At 45.0% G+C, this 22,722-nt stretch overlaps 1 protein-coding gene across 5 annotated transcripts in view; it reads left to right on the top strand.

The window, feature by feature from the left end:
- Positions 1 to 22,722, top strand: part of LOC139559542 (V-type proton ATPase subunit H) — a 55,379-nt gene that overhangs the window by 5,403 nt on the left and 27,254 nt on the right. For 4 of the 5 annotated variants that reach the window (XM_071375628.1, XM_071375629.1, XM_071375631.1 and 1 more), the window contains exons 4-7: positions 1,996 to 2,085; positions 3,921 to 4,034; positions 4,428 to 4,532; positions 8,913 to 8,969. In XM_071375628.1, the coding sequence (XP_071231729.1) occupies positions 1,996 to 2,085; positions 3,921 to 4,034; positions 4,428 to 4,532; positions 8,913 to 8,969 (366 nt within the window). The remainder of the gene's footprint in view (positions 1 to 1,995; positions 2,086 to 3,920; positions 4,035 to 4,427; positions 4,533 to 8,912; positions 8,970 to 22,722) is intronic. The other variant, XM_071375630.1, reaches the window with a different exon arrangement.

Here is a 22,722-nt window from a genome sequence, read left to right as displayed (position 1 = left end):
AACAAAAAACTCTTCCATTTTCCTGGAACCATATTCCAAAAGCCTTGATAAAATGGCAGTTATAGAGGTGCATAGACTAATCAACATACCTGGATAATGGTGCATGATGTTCTCATGTAGGGGGAAAGCTGCATTGTAGTACCTGGCAGGACTGCTGATGTTGGTAAATTGAGGGTCTTTTGCAGCAGTTTGGACCCAAGATCTCTCTCGAATCACTCCACCGTAGCTCTCTTCGTCGCCCCTACATCCACTATTGTGAACCTGTAGCGTACATCTTCTGTCTGCTAGTAATCTAGTAGATCCGGGCAATCAGCACAAATTCAATTATCTCTCCAGTTTAGTGTGTCTCTGTATACAATTAGTTTTTTCTCCGGCAGGTGTCTACCTTATTTTGGTGTCGTCACTTCCTTGTTTGGTTGTAGATGGTTATTAACAGCTCATCACCCTCTAGTGGCCCCGGGTAATCTCGTTCGGTTTGCCGACTTCAGCTAGCTGCCAGGCCAACTGAAGCATGCTGACACTTAATTTATTTTATTTATTTCACCTTTATTTAACCAGGTAGGCCAGTTGAGAACAAGTTCTCATTTACAACTGCGACCTGGCCAAGATAAAGCAAAGCAGTGTGACACAGACAACAACACAGAGTTACACGTGGAATAAACAATAAACAAGCCAATAACACAAACAAGTCAATGACACAGTAGAAAAATTGAAAGTCTATATACAGTGTGTGCAAAAGGGATTCGGTGTTATCTAAAGTTGCCACAAAGAACAAGAATGATCATCTATTAGCCTGGAGTCTGTAGGCTATTCTCAATTACAGCTTTATGAAGGCTGGAGGCTATTCTCAATTTACAGCTTTACAAGAGAAAGAACAAACAATATTGAGGAGGCAAATACAATTCTACAGACGCTACACTTTGCTTCTGTCCAGCCTAACTCACAACAACACTGCACACGCCATGGTCAGTGTGAACCGGAGTGACTTGACACAACGCTGGCCAAACAAGATGTAGCTACAGAGAAAACAGAGTTAAATGGTTCCAGTCTGCCGTGAAGCGTTCATCCATACACAGTGGGGAGAACAAGTATTTGACACACTGCCGATTTTGCAGGTTTTCCTACTTACAAAGCATGTAGAGGTCTGTCATTTCTATCATAGGTACACTTCAACTGTGAGAGACGGAATCTAAAACAAAGATCCAGAAAATCACATTGTATGATTTTTAAGTAATTAATTAGCATTTTATTGCATGACATAAGTATTTGATCACCTACCAACCAGTAAGAATCCGGCTTTCACAGACCTGTTAGTTTTTCTTTAAGAAGCCTTCCTGTTCTCCACTCATTACCTGTATTAACTGCACCTGTTCTCCACTCATTACCTGTATTAACTGCACCTGTTCTCCACTCATTACCTGTATTAACTGCACCTGTTTGAACTCGTTGTAAGGCTGGTTGTACTTACTGACATATTCTCTATGACGTTGGAGAATGGTAGAGAAATTAACAATAAATTCTCTGGCAACAGTTCTGGTGGATATTCCTGCAGTCAGCATGCCAATTGCACGCTCCCTCAACTTGAGAGAACTGGGGCATTGTGTTGTGACTAAACTGCACATTTTAGAGTGGCCTTTTATTGTCCTCAGCACAAAGTGTACCTGTGTAATGATCATGCTGTTTAATCAGCTTATTGATATGCTACACCTGTCAGGTGGATGGATTATCTTGGCATATGGAACATTTATGAGATTTTATTTTGGTTCGTGAAACATGGGACCAACACTTTATATGTTGTGTTTATATTTTTGTTCAGTGTAATTTTTGTTTTTCTTCAACCACATGTTTTGGGGGGCGGGAGCCAATAGTGGGCGATAGCATCGTATATCACTGTTTTAATCGCTTCATAATCAACATAGGATGACGGTTGACATCGCCCAACCCTAGTATGTCTGTATAGTGTTAGTAACATGTATATATTGTGTGTGTTTCCAGTGTGCCAAGACGTTCCTGAACCTGATGGCTCACATCTCTAAGGAGCAGACTGTCCAGTACATCCTCACTCTGATAGATGATACCCTGCAGGTACGTGTTCACGCTTACCTAGAGATACAAAGATACCGTAGCAACCTTTTCTGAATCATCTGTTTTTACAGTATTTCCTCCCTGAATCACCCTGGTGGACAGATAGTTATTGAGCTCTCCTAGCTGGGCCGTTGTGGAACTAGAGCTCTCCTAGCTGGGGCCGTTGGGGAACTAGAGCTCTCCTAGCTGGGGCCGTTGGGGAACTAGAGCTCTCCTAGCTGGGGCCGTTGGGGAACTAGAGCTCTCCTAGCTGGGGCCGTTGGGGAACTAGAGCTCTCCTAGCTGGGGCCGTTGGGGAACTAGAGCTCTCCTAGCTGGGGCCGTTGGGGAACTAGAGCTCTCCTAGCTGGGGCCGTTGGGGAACTAGAGCTCTCCTAGCTGGGGCCGTTGGGGAACTAGAGCTCTCCTAGCTGGGGCCGTTGGGGAACTAGAGCTCTCCTAGCTGGGGCCGTTGGGGAACTAGAGCTCTCCGAGCTGGGGCCGTTGGGGAACTAGAGCTCTCCGAGCTGGGGCCGTTGGGGAACTAGAGCTCTCCGAGCTGGGGCCGTTGTGGAACTAGAGCTCTCCTAGCTGGGGCCGTTGTGGAACTAGAGCTCTCCTAGCTGGGGCCGTTGGGGAACTAGAGCTCTCCTAGCTGGGGCCGTTGGGGAACTAGAGCTCTCCTAGCTGGTGCCGTCGGGGAACTAGAGCTCTCCGAGCAGGGGCCGTCGGGGAACTAGAGCTCTCCGAGCTGGGGCCGTTGGGGAACTAGAGCTCTCCTAGCTGGGGCCGTTGGGGAACTAGAGCTCTCCGAGCAGGGGCCGTTGGGGAACTAGAGCTCTCCTAGCAGGGGCCGTTGGGGAACTAGAGCTCTCCTAGCTGGGGCCGTTGGGGAACTAGAGCTCTCCTAGCTGGGGCCGTTGGGGAACTAGAGCTCTCCTAGCTGGGGCCGTTGGGGAACTAGAGCTCTCCTAGCTGGGGCCGTTGGGGAACTAGAGCTCTCCTAGCTGGGGCCGTTGGGGAACTAGAGCTCTCCGAGCTGGGGCCGTTGGGGAACTAGAGCTCTCCGAGCTGGGGCCGTTGGGGAACTAGAGCTCTCCGAGCTGGGGCCGTTGGGGAACTAGAGCTCTCCTAGCTGGGGCCGTTGTGGAACTAGAGCTCTCCTAGCTGGGGCCGTTGGGGAACTAGAGCTCTCCTAGCTGGGGCCGTTGGGGAACTAGAGCTCTCCTAGCTGGGGCCGTCGGGGAACTAGAGCTCTCCGAGCTGGGGCCGTTGGGGAACTAGAGCTCTCCTAGCTGGGGCCGTTGGGGAACTAGAGCTCTCCGAGCAGGGGCCGTTGGGGAACTAGAGCTCTCCTAGCTGGGGCCGTTGGGGAACTAGAGCTCTCCTAGCTGGGGCCGTTGGGGAACTAGAGCTCTCCTAGCTGGGGCCGTTGGGGAACTAGAGCTCTCCTAGCTGGGGCCGTTGGGGAACTAGAGCTCTCCTAGCTGGGGCCGTTGGGGAACTAGAGCTCTCCTAGCTGGGGCCGTTGGGGAACTAGAGCTCTCCTAGCTGGGGCCGTTGGGGAACTAGAGCTCTCCTAGCTGGGGCCGTTGGGGAACTAGAGCTCTCCTAGCTGGGGCCGTTGGGGAACTAGAGCTCTCCTAGCTGGGGCCGTTGGGGAACTAGAGGTCTCCTAGCTGGGGCCGTTGGGGAACTAGAGCTCTCCTAGCTGGGGCCGTTGGGGAACTAGAGCTCTCCTAGCTGGGGCCGTTGAGGAACTAGAGCTCTCCGAGCAGGGGCCGTTGGGGAACTGTTCTGTTGTGTTCCTTTAAAACCAGTGGAGGTTACAACACTGTTCTGTTATATTTCTGTAGGAGAATCACCAGAGGGTGAACATCTTCTTCGACTACTCCAAAAAGACCAAGAACACCGCCTGGTCCTACTTTCTGCCCATGCTCAACCGCCAGGACCTGTTCACCGTCCACATGGTTAGTATGACTACGCCACACACTAACCTACAGTTAGCACTGAGGGAGAGCTGAAGGAGAAGAAGAAAGGGAGAGATGGCGGAGAGAAGCAGAAAAGAAGAGGACAGAGACTATTCAAAGGCAGATGTCTTATGTCTTCAGAATGACCAGTAGGTTATTTGCTTGTTGATTGGTTTTCCATCTTGCGGCCTTTTGTTATAAAATATTAGAAATGGAAGGATTGTTGTTATCTTTCTCTGGGAGAGTAGAGATGCACTTATATAGTGGAATGTCTGCTGCATTAACATGACTGTGGACATGGGAAATGAACAATAAGCCATCAGCATTGAATAGTGAGTGACTTTAATATTGATCTGGCTCAGGCTTCAGGGTCTGACTTGTTGTCTCTCCCAGGCGGCCAGGATCATCGCTAAGCTAGCAGCCTGGGGTCGTGACCTGATGGAGGGAAGTGACCTCAACTACTACTTCAACTGGATCAAGACCCAGCTCAGCTCCCAGGTATATGACCCTTCAACCCTCTGAACTAAACCACATGTATATCAGCCCCTCTCATCTCCCAGGTATATGACCCTTCAACCCTCTGAACTAAACCACATGTATATCAGCCCCTCTCATCTCCCAGGTATATGACCCTTCAACCCTCTGAACTAAACCACATGTATATCAGCCCCTCTCATCTCCCAGGTATATGACCCTTCAACCCTCTGAACTAAACCACATGTGCAGTGCCTTTGAAGTATTCAGACCACCCACAGGAGGTTGGTGGCACCTTAATTGGGGAGGATGGGCTCGTGGTAAAGGCTGGAGCAAAATTTGTGGGATGGTATCAAATACATCAAACATGGTTTCCTTGTGTTTGATGCCATTCGCGCCTTTCCAGCTATTACGAGCCGTCCTCCCCTCACCAGCCTCCACTGGCACCACCGTCTTAAAACATCCAGTGGGGAACCCTGGGAGATCACACACTTCCTTCCTGCTGTATACCGTGCATTCGAAAAGTATTCAGACCCTTTTACTTTTTCCATATTTAGGTTGCAGACTTATTCTTAGATTAAATCAATCTACACACAATATCCCATAATGACAAAGCAAAAACAGGTTTAGTAAAATTTAAACTGACTAGTGTTTTGTTATATACACACACAGTTGAAGTTTACATACACTTAGGTTGGAGTCTTTAACTTGTTTTTCAACCACTTCACACATTTCTTGTTAACAAACTACAGTTTTGGCAAGTCGGTTAGGACATCTACTTTGTGCATGACAAGTACTTTTTCCAACAATTGTTTACAGAACGATTATTTCACTTATAATTCACTGTATCACAATTCCAGTGGGTCAGAAGTTTACATACACTAAGTTGACTGTGCCTTTAAACAGCTTGGGAAATTCCAGAAAATTGTCATGGCTTTAGAAGCTTCTGATAGGCTAATTGACATAATTTGAGTCAATTGGAGGTGTACCTGTGGATGTATTTCAAGGCCTACCTTCAAACTCAGTGCCTCTTTGCTTGACATCATGGGTAAATCAAAAGAAATCAGCCAAGACCTAAAAAAATTAAATAATTGTAGACCACAAGTCTGGTTCATCCTTGGGAGCAATTTCCAAACGCCTGAAGGTACCACGTTCATCTGTACAAACAATAGCACACAAGTATAAACACCATGGGACCACACAGCCGTCGTACCGCTCAGGAAGGAGACGCGTTCTGTCTCCTAGAGATGAACGTGCTTTGGTGCGAAAAGTGCAAATCAATCCCAGAACAACCACAAAGGACCTGGTGAAGATGCTGGAGGAAACGGGTATAAAAGTATCTATATCCACAGTAAAACAAGTCCTATATTGACATAACCTGAAAGGCTGCTCAGCAAGGAAGAAGCCACTGCTCCAAAACCGCCATAAAAAAGCCAGACTACGGTTTGCAACTGCACATGGGGACAAAGATCGTACATTTTGGAGAAATGTCCTCTGGTCTGATGAAACAAAAAAAGAACTGTTTGGCCATAATGACCATCGTTATGTTTGGAGGAAAAAGTGGGAGTCTTGCAAGCCGAAGAACACCATCCCAACCTTGAAGCATGGAGGTGGCAGCATCATGTTGTGGGGGTGCTTTGCTGAATAATGGACTGGTGCACTAAACAAAATAGATGGCATCATGTGCAAGGAAAATTATGTGAATATATTGAAGCAACATCTCAAAACATCAGTCAGGAAGTTAAAGCTTGGTCGCAAATGGCTTAAGGACAACAAAGTCAAGGTATTGGAGTGGCCATCACAAATCCCTGACCAAAATCCTATAGAAAATGTGTGGGCAGAACTGAAAGTGTGTGCGAGCAAGGAGGCCTACAAACCTGACTCAGATACACCAGCTCTGTCAGGAGGAATGGGTCAAAATTCAACCAACTTATTGTGGGAGGCTTGTGGAAGGCTACCCGAATCGTTTGAATCAAGTTAAACATTTTAAAGGCAATGCTACCAAATACTCATTGAATGTATGTAAACTTCTGACCCACTGGGAATGTGATGAATGAAATGCATATATACAGTGGGGAGAACAAGTATTTGATACACTGCCGATTTTGCAGGGTTTCCTACTTACAAAGCATGTAGACGTCTGTCATTTTTATCATAGGTACACTTCAACTGTGAGAGACGGAATCTAAAACAAAAATCCAGAAAATCACGTATGATTTTTAAGTAATTAATTTGCATTTTATTGCATGACATAAGTATTTGATCACCTACCAACCAGTAAGAATTCCGTCTCTCACAGACCTGTTAGTTTTTCTTTAAGAAGCCCTCCTGTTCTCCACTCATTACCTGTATTAACTGCACCTGTTTGAACTCGTTACCTGTATAAAAGACACCTGTCCACACACTCAATCAAACAGACTCCAACCTCTCCACAATGGCCAAGACCAGAGAGCTGTGTAAGGACATCAGGGATAAGATTGTAGACCTGCACAAGGCTGGGATGGGCTACAGGACAATAGGCAAGCAGCTTGGTGAGAAGGCAACAACTGTTGGCGCAATTATTAGAAAATGGAAGAAGTTCAAGATGACGGTCAATCACCCTCGGTCTGGGGCTCCATGCAAGATCTCACCTCGTGGGGCATCAGTGATCATGAGGAAGGTGAGGGATCAGCCCAGAACTACACGGCAGGACCTGGTCAATGACCTGAAGAGAGCTGGGACCACAGTCTCAAAGAAAACCATTAGTAACACACTACGCCGTCATGGATTAAAATCCTGCAGCGCACGCAAGGTCCCCCTGCTCAAGCCAGCGCATGTCCAGGCCCGTCTGAAGTTTGCCAATGACCATCTGGATGATCCAGAGGAGGAATGGGAGAAGGTCATGTGGTCTGATGAGACAAAAATAGAGCTTTTTGGTCTAAACTCCACTCGCCGTGTTTGGAGGAAGAAGAAGGATGAGTACAACCCCAAGAACACCATCCCAACCGTGAAGCATGGAGGTGGAAACATCATTCTTTGGGGAGGCTTTTCTGCAAAGGGGACAGGACGACTGCACCGTATTGAGGGGAGGATGGATGGGGCCATGTATCGCGAGATCTTGGCCAACAACCTCCTTCCCTCAGTAAGAGCATTGAAGATGGGTCGTGGCTGGGTCTTCCAGCATGACAACGACCCGAAACACACAGCCAGGGCCAGGGAGTGACCTAGCCAGTCTCCAGACCTGAACCCAATAGAAAATCTTTGGAGGGAACTGAAAGTCCGTATTGCCCAGCGACAGCCCCGAAACCTGAAGGATCTGGAGAAGGTCTGTATGGAGGAGTGGGCCAAAATCCCTGCTGCAGTGTGTGCAAACCTGGTCAAGAACTACAGGAAACGTATGATCTCTGTAATTGCAAACAAATGTTTCTGTACCAAATATTAAGTTCTGCTTTTCTGATGTATCAAATACTTATGTCATGCAATAAAATGCTAATTAATTACTTAAAAATCATACAATGTGATTTTCTGGATTTTTGTTTTAGATTCCGTCTCCCACAGTTGAAGTGTACCTATGATAAAAATTACAGACCTCTACATGCTTTGTAAGTAGGAAAACCTGCAAAATCAGCAGTGTATCAAATACTTGTTCTCCCCACTGTATATATATATTGTTTCAGCCTCTTAGGGCAAGTGACGGCTATTTAACAGTCTGATGGCCTTGAGATAGAAGCTGTTTTTCAGTCACTCGGTCGCTGCTTTGATGCACTTGTACTGACCTCACCTTCTGGATGATAGCGGGGTGAACAGGCAGTGGCTCGGGTGGTTGGTGTCCTTGATTATCTTTTTGGCCTTCCTGTGACATCGAGTGCTGTAGATGTCCCGGAGGGCAGGTAGTTTACCCCCGGTGATGCCTTGTGCAGACCGCACCACCCTCTGGAGAGCCCTGCGGTTGTGGGCGGTGCAGTTGCCGACAGGATGCTCAATTGTGCATCTGTAAAACTTTGTGAGGGTCTTAGGGGCCAAGCCGGGTTTCTTCAGCCTCCTGTCTGTGAGTGGACCATTTCAGGTTGTCAGTGATGTGTACACAGAGGAACTTGAAGCTTTCCACCTTCTCCACTGCGGCCTCGTCGATGTGGATAGGGGCACGTGTGCGCGGAGTCCGTGTGAGAGTCCGTGCCCCTATCCACATCGACGGGCCGATCTGAAATGGTCCACCCACACACACAGTGTGGTGAAGAAGGCACAACAGCGATATCCGGCTTGGCCCCTGAGTCTCTCTCTCTCTCACACACACACACACACACGCTGAGTCTCTCTCTCTCTCACACACACACACACACACACACACACACAATGTACTTCGTCCAGAGCCCAGTCATCTAAGCCAGCCACATGGCTCCTTGTCTGTGTTTTGTCTTCCATTAGAAGCTTCATGGTACAGGTCCAGATTCCTCAGGACATGGCACTATATCCCCCAGTGAAGTGAGTATGACGGAGTGATGAAGACGATGATGATTCATCCTAACGCTGCTAACTCTCTCTAATCAACTCTCTATTGGGCTCTTTGCTGTCTCTCTCTCTGCTATTTCTGTTCTGTTATAATACTGTTACAATGGAGGTGCGGAGACGTCAGGCTGGAAACTAGGTGTATGTCGTGCCTAATTCACAGGAGAGAAATTTGAACGTAAACAATTAATTTTTTTATGCTTTTTTTTGGCATAAATACCTTCTGGAACATGTGAACTTTTCATGTGCCTTAATAACAAACTTGTATTAAATCCTTCAATACGAATAAAATGGTTAAATTACGAGTCATGTTGGTTTAGCCACGGAAAAAGTCAGGAACCTTCCCGCTAGCCATGATTGGCTGAGATAATGGATGGGCTGGACATGCCTAGAGACGAGTTCGGATTGGTCTGCAATTCAGTTTACACCTTCAGTATCCTGTGCATATGACAAACAAACTTTGAATTTATTTTAAATAGTGTGTTTACCAGAGACTGAAGTGTCAAGAACAACATGACCTACACCAAAGTCAGATTAGGATATATCGTTAGGCCAACGAGACAGTGTCCAAGTTCTACAATTCTCAGGTTGAATGCCCTGCTTTTATTTCGTCACACTCACAACCGTAAGCTATTTTCTGTAATTAGCTCGCCATTAACTTGTAAACAATGATCTTGTTGAGTTTATTTTCCAGTAATAATGAATACAAATTAGCTAAGACATTGTCAGCTATATGATGTGGTCATTATTTGAACTGGCTAGCCAGCTAACTTAACGCTAACCTAACGTTAGCTAGCCAGCTAACTTAACGCTAACCTAACGTTAGCTAACTTAACGCTAACCTAACGTTAGCTAGCCAGCTAACTTAACGCTAACCTAACGTTAGCTAGCTAGCTAACTTAACGCTAACCTAACGTTAGCTAGCCAGCTAACTTAACGCTAACCTAACGTTAGCTAGCCAGCTAACTTAACGCTAACCTAACGTTAGCTAGCCAGCTAACTTAACGCTAACCTAACGTTAGCTAGCCAGCTAACTTAACGCTAACCTAACGTTAGCTAGCCAGCTAACTTAACGCTAACCTAACGTTAGCTAGCCAGCTAACTTAACGCTAACCTAACGTTAGCTAGCCAGCTAACTTAACGCTAACCTAACGTTAGCTAGCCAGCTAACTTAACGCTAACCTAACGTTAGCTAGCTAACAAGCTAGAAACGAACCAAAACATTGTTTAGAAAGTTGCTTTCAGTTGCCTGTTTTTTTACTAAATTCATTTTAAACTGATGGGTTTATTGCTGTTAAAATACACCAGTTAGGCCTCCCGGGTGGCGCAGTGGTCTACGGCACTGCATCGCAGTGCTTGCTGTGCCACCAGAGATTCTGGGTTCGAGTCCCGGCTCTGTCGCAGCCGGCTGCGACCAGGAGGCCCAAGGGGCGGCACATAATTGGCCCAGCGTCGTCCGGGTTAGGGAGGGTTTGGCCCAGCGTCGTTTGGGAGGGTTTGGCCCAGCGTCGTCCGGGTTAGGTAGGGATTGGCCCAGCGTCGTCCAGGTTAGGGAGGGATTGGCCGGCAGGGATATCCTTGTCTCATTGCGCACTAGCGACTCCTGTGGCGGGCCGGGCGCAGTGCACGCTGACCATGTCGCCAGGTGTACGGTGCTTCGTCCGACACATTGGTGCGGCTGGCTTCCGGGCTGGATGTGCATTGTGTCTAGAAGCAGTGCGGCTTGGTTGGGTTGTGTTTCGGAGGACGCACGGCTCTCGACCTTCGCCTCTCCCGAGTCTCGTCCATACGGGAGTTGTAGCGATGAGACAAGACTGTAACTAATTGGATACCATGAAATTGGGGAGAAAAAAGGTTATTTTATTTTTTAAATACACCAGTTATGCTATTTTACCTAGCTGCTGATGTCATGCAGCATGTCGCTTTTGTGTTTACACTTTTTCATAATGACAACAACAAGTTTGATGTTGGACGACAATAGAATGATGTCACTGGAACAACAATATACAGACATGTCGATAGATGTAGTATATACCAGCTTTTAGTCTTAATCTTTGGTGGTTTAGTACACTACCGTACTCACTGTTTAGCACATGGCCTCACTTGAATCCTTAATAGCCGTACCCTTATCCTACTCCTCCTCTGTTCCTCTGGTGATGTAGAGGTTAATCCAGGCCCAGCAGTGCCTAGCTCCACTCTCATTCCCCAGGTGCTCTCATTTGTTGACTTCTGTAACCGTAAAAGCATTGGTTTCATGCATGTTAACATTAGAAGCCTCCCTAAGTATGTTTTATTCACTGCCTTAGCACACTCTGCCAACCTGGATGTCTTAGCTGTGTCTGAATCCTGGTTTAGGAAAACCACCAAAAACCCTGAAATCTCCATCCCTAACTATAACATTTTCCGACAAGTTGGAACTGCCAAAGGGGGCGGAGTTGCAATCTACTGCAGAGAGCCTGCAGAGTTCTATCTTACTATCCAGGTCTGTACCCAAACAATTTGAGCTTCTACTTTTAAAAATCCACCTTTCCAGAAACAAGTCTCTCACCGTTGCCGCTTGCTATAGACCACCTTCTGCCCCCAGCTGTGCCCTGGACACCATATGTGAATTGATTGCCCCCCATCCATCTTCAGAGCTCGTGCTGTTAGGTGACCTAAACTGGGACATGCTTAACACCCCGGCCATCCTACAATCTAAGCTTGATGCCCTCAATTTCGCACAAATTATCAATGAACCCACCAGGTACAACTCCAAATCTGTAAACACGGGCACCCTCATAGATACCATCCTAACCAACCTGCCCTCCAAATACACCTCTGCGGTCTTCAAACAGGATCTCAGCGATCCCTGCCTCATTGCCTGCGTCCGTAATGGGTCTGCGGTCAAACGACCACCCCTCATCACTGTCAAACGCTCCCTAAAACACTTCAGCGAGCAGGCCTTTCTAATCTACCTGGCCCGGGTGTCCTGGAAGGATATTGACCTCATTCCATCAGTAGAAGATGCCTGGTTATTCTTTAAAAGTGCTTTCCTCACCATCTTAAATTAGCGTGCTCCATTCAAAATTTTTTTAACCAGGAACAGATATAGCCCTTGATTCTCTCCAGACCTGACTGCCCTTGACCAGCATGAAAACATCCTGTGGCGTTCTGCATTAGCATCGAATAGCCCCCGCGATATGCAACTTTTCAGGGAAGTTAGGAACCAATATACACAGGCAGTTAGGAAAGCAAAGGCTAGCTTTTTCAAACAGAAATGTACAAACTCCAAAAAGTTCTGCGACACTGTAAAGTCCATGGAGAATAAGAGCACCTACTCCCAGCTGCCCACTGCACTGAGGCTAGGAAACACTGTCACCACCGATAAATCTGCGATAATTGAGAATTTCAAGAAGCATTTTTCTACGGCTGGCCATGCTTTCCACCTGGCTACCCCTACCCCGGTCAACAGCCCTGCGCCCCCCACAGCAACTTGCCCAAGCCTTCCCCTTTTCTCCTTCTCCCAAATCCAGTCAGCTGATGTTTTGAAAAAGCTGCAAAATCTGGACCCCTACAAATCAGCCGGGCTAGACAATCTGGACCCTCTCTTTATAAAATTATCAGTCGAAATTGTTGCAACCCCTGTTAGTAGCCTGTTAAACGTCTTTCGTATCGTCTGAGATCCCTAAAGATTGGAAAGCTGCCGCAGTCATCCCCCTCTTCAAAGGGGGAGACACTCTTGACTCAAACTGTTACAGACCTATTTCTATCCTACCCTGCCTTTCTAAGGTCTTCGAAAGCCACGTTAACAAACAGATCACCAACCATTTCGAAATCCACCGTACCTTCTCCGCTTAGCAATCTGGTTTCTGAGCTGGTCATGGGTGCACCTCAGCCACGCTCAAGGTCCTAAACGATATCAGAACCGCCATCGATAAGAGACAATACTGTGCAGCTGTATTCATCGACCTGGCCAAGGCTTTCGACTCTGTCAATCACTGCATTCTTATTGGCAGACTCAACAGCCTTGGTTTCTCAAATGACTGCCTCGCCTGGTTCACCAACTACTTCTCAGACAGAGTTCAGTGTGAAATCGGAGGGCCTGTTGTCCGTACCTCTGGCAGTCTCTATGGGGGTGCCACAGGGTTCAATCCTCGGGCTAACTCTTTTCTCTGTATACAGTCGTGGCCAAAAGTTGAGAATTGCACAAATATTAATTTTCTGCTGCCTCAGTTTGTATGATGGCAATTTGCATATACTCCAGAATGTTATGAAGAGTGATAAGATGAATTGCAATTAATTGCAAAGTCCCTCTTTGCCATGCAAATGAATTGAATACCCCAAAAACATTTCCATTGCAATTCAGCCCTGCTACAAAAGGACCAGCTGACATCATGTCAGTGATTCTCTCGTTAACACAGGTGTGAGTGTTGACGAGGACAAGGCTGGAGATCACTCTCTCATGCTGATTGAGTTCGAATAACAGACTGGAAGCTTCAAAAGGAGGGTGGAATCATTGTTTTTCCTCTGTCAATCATGGTTACCTGCAAGGAAACACGTTCCGTCATCATTGCTTTGCACAAAAAGGGCTTCACAGGCAAGGATATTGCTGCCGGTAAGATTGTACCTAAATCAACCATTTATCGGATCATCAAGAACTTCAAGGAGAGCGGTTCAATTGTTGTGAAGAAGGCTTCAGGGCGCCCAATAAAGTCCAGCAAGTGCCAGGACTGTCTCCTAAAGTTGATTCAGCTGCGGGATCGGGGCACCACCAGTACAGAGCTTGCCCAGGAATGGCAGCAGGCAGGTGTGAGTATCTGCACGCACAGTGAGACGAAGACTTTTGGAGGATGGCCTGGTGTCAAGAAGAGTAGCAAAGAAGCCACTTCTCTCCAGGAAAACATCAGGGACAGACTGATATTCTGCAAAAGGTACAGGGATTGGACTGCTGAGGACTGGGGTAAAGTCATTGTCTCTTCGATTGTTTGGGGCATCTGGAAAAAAGCTTGTCTGGAGAAGACAAGGTGAGCGCTACCATCAGTCCTGTGTCATGCCAACAGTAAAGCATCTTGAGACCATTCATGTGTGGGGTTGCTTCTCATCCAAGGGAGTGGGCTCACTCACAATTGTGCCTATGAACACAACCATGAATAAAGAATGGGACCAACACATCCTCCGAGAGCAACTTCTCCCAACCATCCAGGAACAGTTTGGTGACGAACAATGCCTTTCCCAGCATGATGGAGCACCTTGCCATATGGCAAAAGTGATAACTAAGCTGCTCGGGGAACAAAACATCGATATTTTGGGTCCATGGCTAGGAAACTCCCCAGACCTTAATCCCATTGAGAACTTGTGGTCAATCCTCAAGAGGCGGGTGGACAAACAAAAACCGACAAATTCTGACAAACTCCAAGCATTGATTATGCAAGAATGTGCTGCCATCAGTCAGGATGTGGCCCAGAAGTTAATTGACAGCATGCCAGGGCGGATTGCAGAGGTCTTGAAAAAGAAGGGTCAACACTGCAAATATTGACTCTTTGCATCAACTTCATGTAATTGTCAATAAAAGCCTTTGACACTTATGAAATGCTTTTAATTATACTTCAGTATTCAATAGTAACATCTGACAAAAATATCTAAAGACACTGAAGAAGCAAACTTTGTGGAAATTAATATTTGTGTCATTCTCACAACTTTTGGCCACGACTACACACTATATAAAATTATAGTAATTTACAATAAGAACGCATTAAGATACTGATCTGTATTATAATCCTGATAAGAAAGTTGATAATGGAATTGTACGATAATTATACTGTATGTTAATATAAATGTACATTCTGCCAATGTTGATGTGTGTTAAATTGAGGGGTTTTGACTTTGAGTGATGGGACCAATATGAATCACAGAGCATTGTCATTCTACATTTTGGTTGGATAATTAATTGGGTTGTGATTTATGATTTGGAAACTGAATGTTTTCTAAAACTGAAGGATTGATTTGAGTTTAGTATGTTAATAACTATATGAGTGAAGCAATTAATGGATTGATTGTTATGAACTAAAAATGTTGACACTATTCTCAGCATGCCCTGGTGAATGGAGAGGGTGAACTCTGACCCGGAGAGTGAAACTGATCCTAATCTATTTGATCTATAAGCATTGCCTTATAAATAGTGGAATCATGTCTTGGGTCATGTTCATTAGGCACCAACGGAATACATTTTACTTAAACCAACAAGATGCTACTTTTAGTTTCTGGGGTGGAAATAGTTAATAGTTATTTCCACCATGCTGATCCATTGCAGTGTGATAGATAACTAAAGCTTATTTTATTAAACTCCATTGTTGCATGCACTGCATTATGCGCGTTTCACTGTCTATGAAGATATAGCTTTGAATCTCATAAACTGTACGCATCTTCTGTTTTTCTTCATGGGTTCGTGCAGGTGACTGTGTATCATGACCTTCCCAGACAAATTGCTAGAGTGCTTAGAACATGAGTTGGAGGTTGAAATGGGAGACAGTGGTGAGTTTCTTGGGAGGAGGCTGAGCCAGTGCTATAGCAGCCGGTCACATGCAGGAACACATGCAAGGAGTTATTGCTTTTATGCTTCTTGGTTTATGAAGAATGTATGCATTTTCTACATGTGAATGAATGTTCGTAAATCTTGTAATTTTCTTTTAAGTTGAGAGGACTCTCAAAATGGGGGAATTCATGACATTACCCTGAGGAAGGCACAGTGATCCTGAAATGTTGGTAAATACCATAAAATTGCTGGGAGTTTATACATGGAGTGTGCGACTTTCTTTTGATATATAACTCAAACATTCAATTTTATTAGTCACATGCCCTAACCGACAATGCAGTTAAATACGAATAAGAAATCAAAGTAACAAGTAATTAATGAGCAGCAGTAAAATAACAATAGCGAGACTATATACAGGTTGATACCAGTACAGAGTCAATGTGTGGGGGCACCGGTTAGTTGAGGTAATATGTACATGTAGGTAGAGTTATTAAGGTGACTATGCATAGATGATAACAACAGAGAGTAGCAGCGGTGTAAAAGAGGGCGGCAATGCAAATAGTCTGGGTAGCCATTTGATTAGTTGTTCAGGAGTCTTATGGCTTGGGGGGTAGAAGCTGTTTAGAAGCCTCTTGGACCTAGACTTGGCGCTCCGGTACCGCTTGCCGTGCGGTAGCAGAGAGAACAGTCTGTGACAAGGGTGGCTGGAGTATTTAACAATTTTCAGGGGCTTCCTCTGACACCACCTGGTATAGAGGTCCTGGATGGCAAGAAGCTTGGCCCCGGTGATGTACTGGGCCGTACGCACCTCCCTCTGTAGCCGTATGGCCTATAAAAAGAAAAGATTATGATGGGCAAAAGAACACAGACACTGGACAGAGCAACTCTGCCTAGAAGGGCAGCATCCCGGAGTCGCCTCTTCACTGTTGACGTTGAGACCGGTGTTTTGCAGGTACTATTTAATGAAGCTGCCAGTTGAGGACTTGTGAGGCGTATGTTTCTCAAACTAGACACTCTAATGTACTTGTCCTCTTGCTCAGTGTTGCACCGGGGCCTCCCACTCCTCTTTCTATTCTGGTTAGGGCCAGTTTGCGCTGTTCTGTGAAGGGAGTAGTACACGGCGTTGTACGAGATCTTCAATTTCTTGGCAAGGACCCCAAACTTTTGAACGGTGGTGTATGTACGGTCACTGTGGGGACGGCGTTATCGATTCACTTATTGATGATGCCAATGACTGATGTGGTGTACTCCTCAATGCCATTGGATGAATCCCAGAACATATTCCAGTCTGTGCTACAAAACAGTCCTGTATCTTAGCATCTGCTTCATCTGACCGCTTTTTTATTGATTGAGTCACTGGTGCTTCCTGCTTTAATTTTTGCTTGTAAGCAGGAATCAGGAATATAGAATTATGATCAGAGTTTTGTATGTGTCTCTGTGTGTGGAGTACAGGTGGTCCAGAGTTTTTATTTTTTTATTTTTTTCTCCACCCCTTCTGGTTGCACATTTAACATGCTGATAGAAATCTGGTAAAACTGATTTAAGTTACCCTGCATTAAAGTCCCCGGCTACGAGGATCGCCGCCTCTGGGTGAGTGTTTTCCTGTTTGCTTATGGCGGAATACAGCTCAATCAGTGCTGTCTCAGTGCATCAGTCTGTGGTGGTATGTAGACTGCTACGAAATATACAGATAAACTCTCTAGGTAGATAGTGTGGTCTACAGCTTATCATGAGATACTCTACCTCAGGTGAGCAATGGCTCCAGACTTCCTTAGATATCGTGCACCAGCTGTTATTTACAAAAATACATAGACCGCCGCCCCTTGTCTTACCAGACAGCTGTTCTATCCTGCTGGTACATCGTGTAACCAGCCAGCTGTATGTTGATAGTGTCGTCGTTCAGCTACGATTCCGTGAAGCATAAGATATTACAGTTTTGAATGTCCCGTTGGTAGTTTAATCTTCCGTGTAGGTCGTCTATTTTATTCTCCAAAGATTGCACGTTTGCTAGCAGAATGGAAGGAAGTGGGGGTTTATTCAATCGCCTATGAATTCTCAGAAGTCAGCCCCGCCCTCTGGCCCTTTTTCTCCGCCTTTTCTTCACGCAAATGACGTGGATCTGGGCCTGTCCCCGGGAAAGCAGTATATCATTCACGTCAGGCTTGTCGGACTCGTTAAAGGAAAAAATTGATTCTGCCAGGCCTTGGTGAGTAATCGCAGTTCTGATGTCCAGAAGTTCTTTCCGGTCGTAAGAGACGGCCGTAGCAACCAAAAAGGTGCGAGTTTCGTATCTCGCCACGGCCAATTTTAGCTAATTAGCAACTACTTTAGCTAATTAGCAACATTTTGCAACTACTTAGCATGTTAGCTAACCCTTCCCCTATCCTTAACCCTTTACCCGAACTCCGATATTGCTTGTCCTATTTCCATTCTTTTACTTTTAGATTTGTTTGTATAGTTAGATATTACTGCACTGTTGGAGCTAGGAACACAAGCATTTAGTTAGATACTACTGCACTGTTGGAGCTAGGAACACAAGCATTTAGTTAGATATTACTGCACTGTTGGAGCTAGGAACACAAGCATTTAGTTAGATATTACTGCACTGTTGGAGCTAGAAACACAAGCATTTAGTTAGATATTACTGCTCTGTTGGAGCTAGGAACACAAGCATTTAGTTAGATATTACTGCACTGATGGAGCTAGGAACACAAGCATTTAGTTAGATATTACTGCACTGATGGAGCTAGGAACACAAGCATTTTGCTTCACCTGAAATAATATCTGAAAAATGTGTATGTGACCAATAAAATTTGATTTAACCTTAACCCTAACCCCTAGCCTAGCTAACGTTAGCCACTGGCACATTTACCTGATTTATTCTCCGTCTCTGAGATCATCTTAATAACCCAACTAATCACTGTCTAAGACCTGCTGCTGTTACTGCTACTGCTACTACTACTACTGCTGCTGCTGTTACTGTTACTGCTGTTGCTACTGCTGCTACTACTACTATTACTGCTTCTGTTACTACTACTACTGCTGTTACTGCTACTGCTGCTGTTACTACTACTACTGCTGCTGTTACTGCTACTGCTACTACTGCTTCTGTTGCTGCTGTTACTACTACTACTGCTTCTGTTACTACTACTACTACTACTGCTGTTACTACTACTACTGCTGCTGTTACTACTACTACTACTGCTGCTGTTACTAATACTACTGCTGCTGTTACTACTACTACTACTGCTGCTGTTACTACTACTACTACTGCTGCTGTTACTACTACTACTGCTGCTGTTACTACTACTACTGCTGCTGTTACTACTACTACTACTGCTGCTGTTACTACTACTACTACTACTGCTGCTGTTACTAATACTACTGCTGCTGTTACTACTACTACTACTGCTGCTGTTACTACTACTACTACTGCTGCTGTTACTACTACTACTACTGCTGCTGTTACTACTACTGCTGCTGTTACTACTACTACTACTGCTGCTGTTACTACTACTACTGCTGCTGTTACTACTACTACTGCTGCTGTTACTAATACTACTGCTGCTGTTACTACTACTGCTACTACTGTTACTACTACTACTGCTGCTGCTACTAATACTACTGCTGCTGTTACTACTACTACTGCTGCTGTTACTACTACTACTGCTGCTGTTACTACTACTACTGCTGCTGTTACTACTACTACTGCTGCTGTTACTACTATTACTGCTGATGTTACTACTACTACTGCTGCTGTTACTAATACTACTGCTGCTGTTACTACTACTACTGCTGCTGTTACTACTACTACTGCTGCTGTTACTACTACTACTACTGCTGCTGTTACTACTACTACTACTACTACTACTACTGCTGCTGTTACTACTACTACTGCTGCTGTTACTACTACTACTACTGCTGCTGTTACTATCTACTGTCTACTACTACTGCTGCTGTTACTAATACTACTGCTGCTGTTACTACTACTACTGCTGCTGTTACTACTACTACTACTGCTGTTACTACTACTACTGCTGCTGTTACTACTACTACTGCTGCTGTTACTATTACTACTGCTGCTGTTACTATTACTACTGCTGCTGTTACTATTACTACTGCTGCTGTTACTATTACTACTGCTGCTGTTACTATTACTACTGCTGCTGTTACTACTACTACTACTGCTGCTGTTACTACTACTACTACTGCTGCTGTTACTACTACTACTACTGCTGCTGTTACTACTACTACTACTGCTGCTGTTACTACTACTACTACTGCTGCTGTTACTATTACTGCTGCTCCTGTTACTACTACTACTGCTTCTGTTGCTGCTGTTACTACTACTGTTACTACTGTTACTACTACTACTGCTACTACTACTGCTTCTGTTGCTGCTGTTACTACTACTGTTACTACTGTTACTGCTACTACTACTACTGCTTATGTTGCTGCTGTTACTACTACTGTTACTACTGTTACTACTACTACTGCTACTAATACTACTGCTTCTGTTGCTGCTGTTACTACTACTACTGTTACTACTACTACTGCTGCTGTTACTGCTATTACTACTGCTTCTGTTGCTGCTGTTACTACTACTGTTACTACTGTTACTACTACTACTACTACTGCTTCTGTTGCTGCTGTTACTACTACTGCTGCTGTTACTACTGCTTCTGTTGCTGCTGTTACTACTACTACTGCTACTAATACTACTGCTGCTGTTACTACTACTACCACTTCTGTTGCTGCTGTTACTACTACTACTGCTGTTACTGCTACTACTACTGATGTTACTACTACTGCTGCTGTTACTACTACTACTGCTGCTGTTACTACTACTACTGCTGCTACTACTGCTACTACTACTACTGCTGCTACTACTGCTGCTACTACTACTACTGCTGCTACTACTGCTGTTACTACTACTACTGCTGTTACTACTATTACTACTACTACTGTTACTACTATTACTACTACTACTATTACTACTACTGCGGTTACTACTACTACTGCTGTTACTACTATTGCTGTTACTACCACTACTACTACTGCTGCTGTTACTACTACTACTACTACTGCTGTTACTACTTCTACTGCTGTTACTACTACTGCTACTACTACTGCTTCTGTTGCTGCGGTTACTACTACTCTACTGCTACTACTACTACTGCTACTGTTGCTGCTGTTACTACTACTACTGCTGTTACTACTGCTGCTGTTACTACTACTGCTACAACTGTTACTACTACTACTGCTACTACTGTTACTACTACTACTGCTTCTGTTGCTGCGGTTACTACTGCTACTGCTGCTGTTACTGCTACTGCTACTACTGCTGTTACTACTACTGCTACTGCTGCTGTTACTACTACTACTGCTGTTACTACTACTACTGCTGTTACTACTACTGCTGCTGTTACTGCTACTGCTACTACTACTGCTTCTGTTGCTGCTGTTACTACTACTGTTACTACTGTTACTACTACTACTGCTGCTACTACTACTACTGCTTCTGTTGCTGCTGTTACTACTACTGCTGCTGTTACTGCTACTGCTACTACTACTACTGCTGTTACTACTACTGCTACTGCTGCTGTTACTACTACTACTGCTGTTACTACTACTACTGCTGTTACTACTACTACTGCTGTTACTACTACTACTGCTGTTACTACTACTGCTACTACTAATGCTGCTGTTACTGCTACTGCTACTACTACTGCTTCTGTTGCTGCTGTTACTACTACTGTTACTACTGTTACTACTACTACTGCTGCTACTACTACTACTGCTTCTGTTGCTGCTGTTACTACTACTACTGCTGTTACTACTACTACTGCTGCTACTGCTGCTACTACTACTGCTGTTACTACTACTGCTACTGCTGCTGTTACTACTACTACTGCTGTTACTACTACTACTACTGCTGCTACTACTGCTGTTACTACTACTACTGCTGCTGCGGCTGCTGCTGTTACTACTACTACTACTGCTGCTGATGTTACTACTACTGCTGATGTTACTACTACTGCTGCTGTTACTACTACTACTACTGCTGCTGTTACTACTACTACTGCTGCTGCGGCTGCTGCTGTTACTACTACTACTGCTGCTGTTACTACTACTACTACTACTACTACTACTGCTGCGGCTGCTGCTGTTACTACAACTACTGCTGCTGTTACTACTACTACTGCTGCTGTTACTACTACTACTGCTGCTGTTACTGCTGCTGTTACTGCTACTACTACTGCTTCTGTTGCTGCTGTTACTACTACTACTGCTGCTATTACTGCTACTACTACTACTACTGCTGCTGTTACTGCTACTACTACTACTACTGCTTATGTTGCTGTTACTACTACTACTGCTGCTGTTACTACTACTGCTTCTGTTGCTGCTGTTACTACTACTGTTACTACTACTGCTGCTGTTACTGCTACTACTACTGCTTCTGTTGCTGCTGTTACTACTACTACTGCTGCTTTTACTGCTACTGCTACTGCTTCTGTTGCTGTTACTACTATTACTACTGCTGCTGTTACTGCTACTGCTACTACTACTGCTTCTGTTGCTGCTGTTACTACTACTGTTACTACTACTGCTGCTGTTACTGCTACTGCTTCTGTTGCTGCTGTTACTACTACTATTGCTGCTGTTACTGCTTCTGCTACTACTACTATACTACTACTACTGCTGCTGTTACTGCTACTACTACTGCTGCTGTTACTACTACTGCTTCTGTTGCTGCTGTTACTACTACTACTGCTACTGCTGCTGTTATTACTGCTACTACTACTGCTGCTGTTACTACTACTGCTTCTGTTGCTGCTGTTACTACTACTACTGCTGCTGTTACTACTACTACTGCTGCTGTTACTACTACTGCTTCTGTTGCTGCTGTTACTACTACTACTGCTGCTGTTACTACTACTACTACTGCTTCTGTTGCTGCTGTTACTACTACTTCTGCTACTACTACTGCTTCTGTTGCTGCTGTTACTACTACTTCTGCTACTACTACTGCTTCTGTTGCTGCTGTTACTACTACTACTGCTGCTGTTACTACTACTACTACTGCTTCTGTTGCTGCTGTTACTACTACTTCTACTACTACTACTGCTGCTGTTACTGCTTCTGCTACTGCTACTACTACTATACTACTGCTGCTGTTACTACTACTACTACTGCTTCTGTTGCTGCTGTTAC

Source organism: Salvelinus alpinus, chromosome 30, assembly GCF_045679555.1.
Source record: "Salvelinus alpinus chromosome 30, SLU_Salpinus.1, whole genome shotgun sequence".
NCBI lineage: Eukaryota > Metazoa > Chordata > Actinopteri > Salmoniformes > Salmonidae > Salvelinus > Salvelinus alpinus.
The sequence above is the reverse complement of the archived record's forward strand: the minus strand, read 5'-3'. Positions and strand labels throughout refer to the sequence as shown.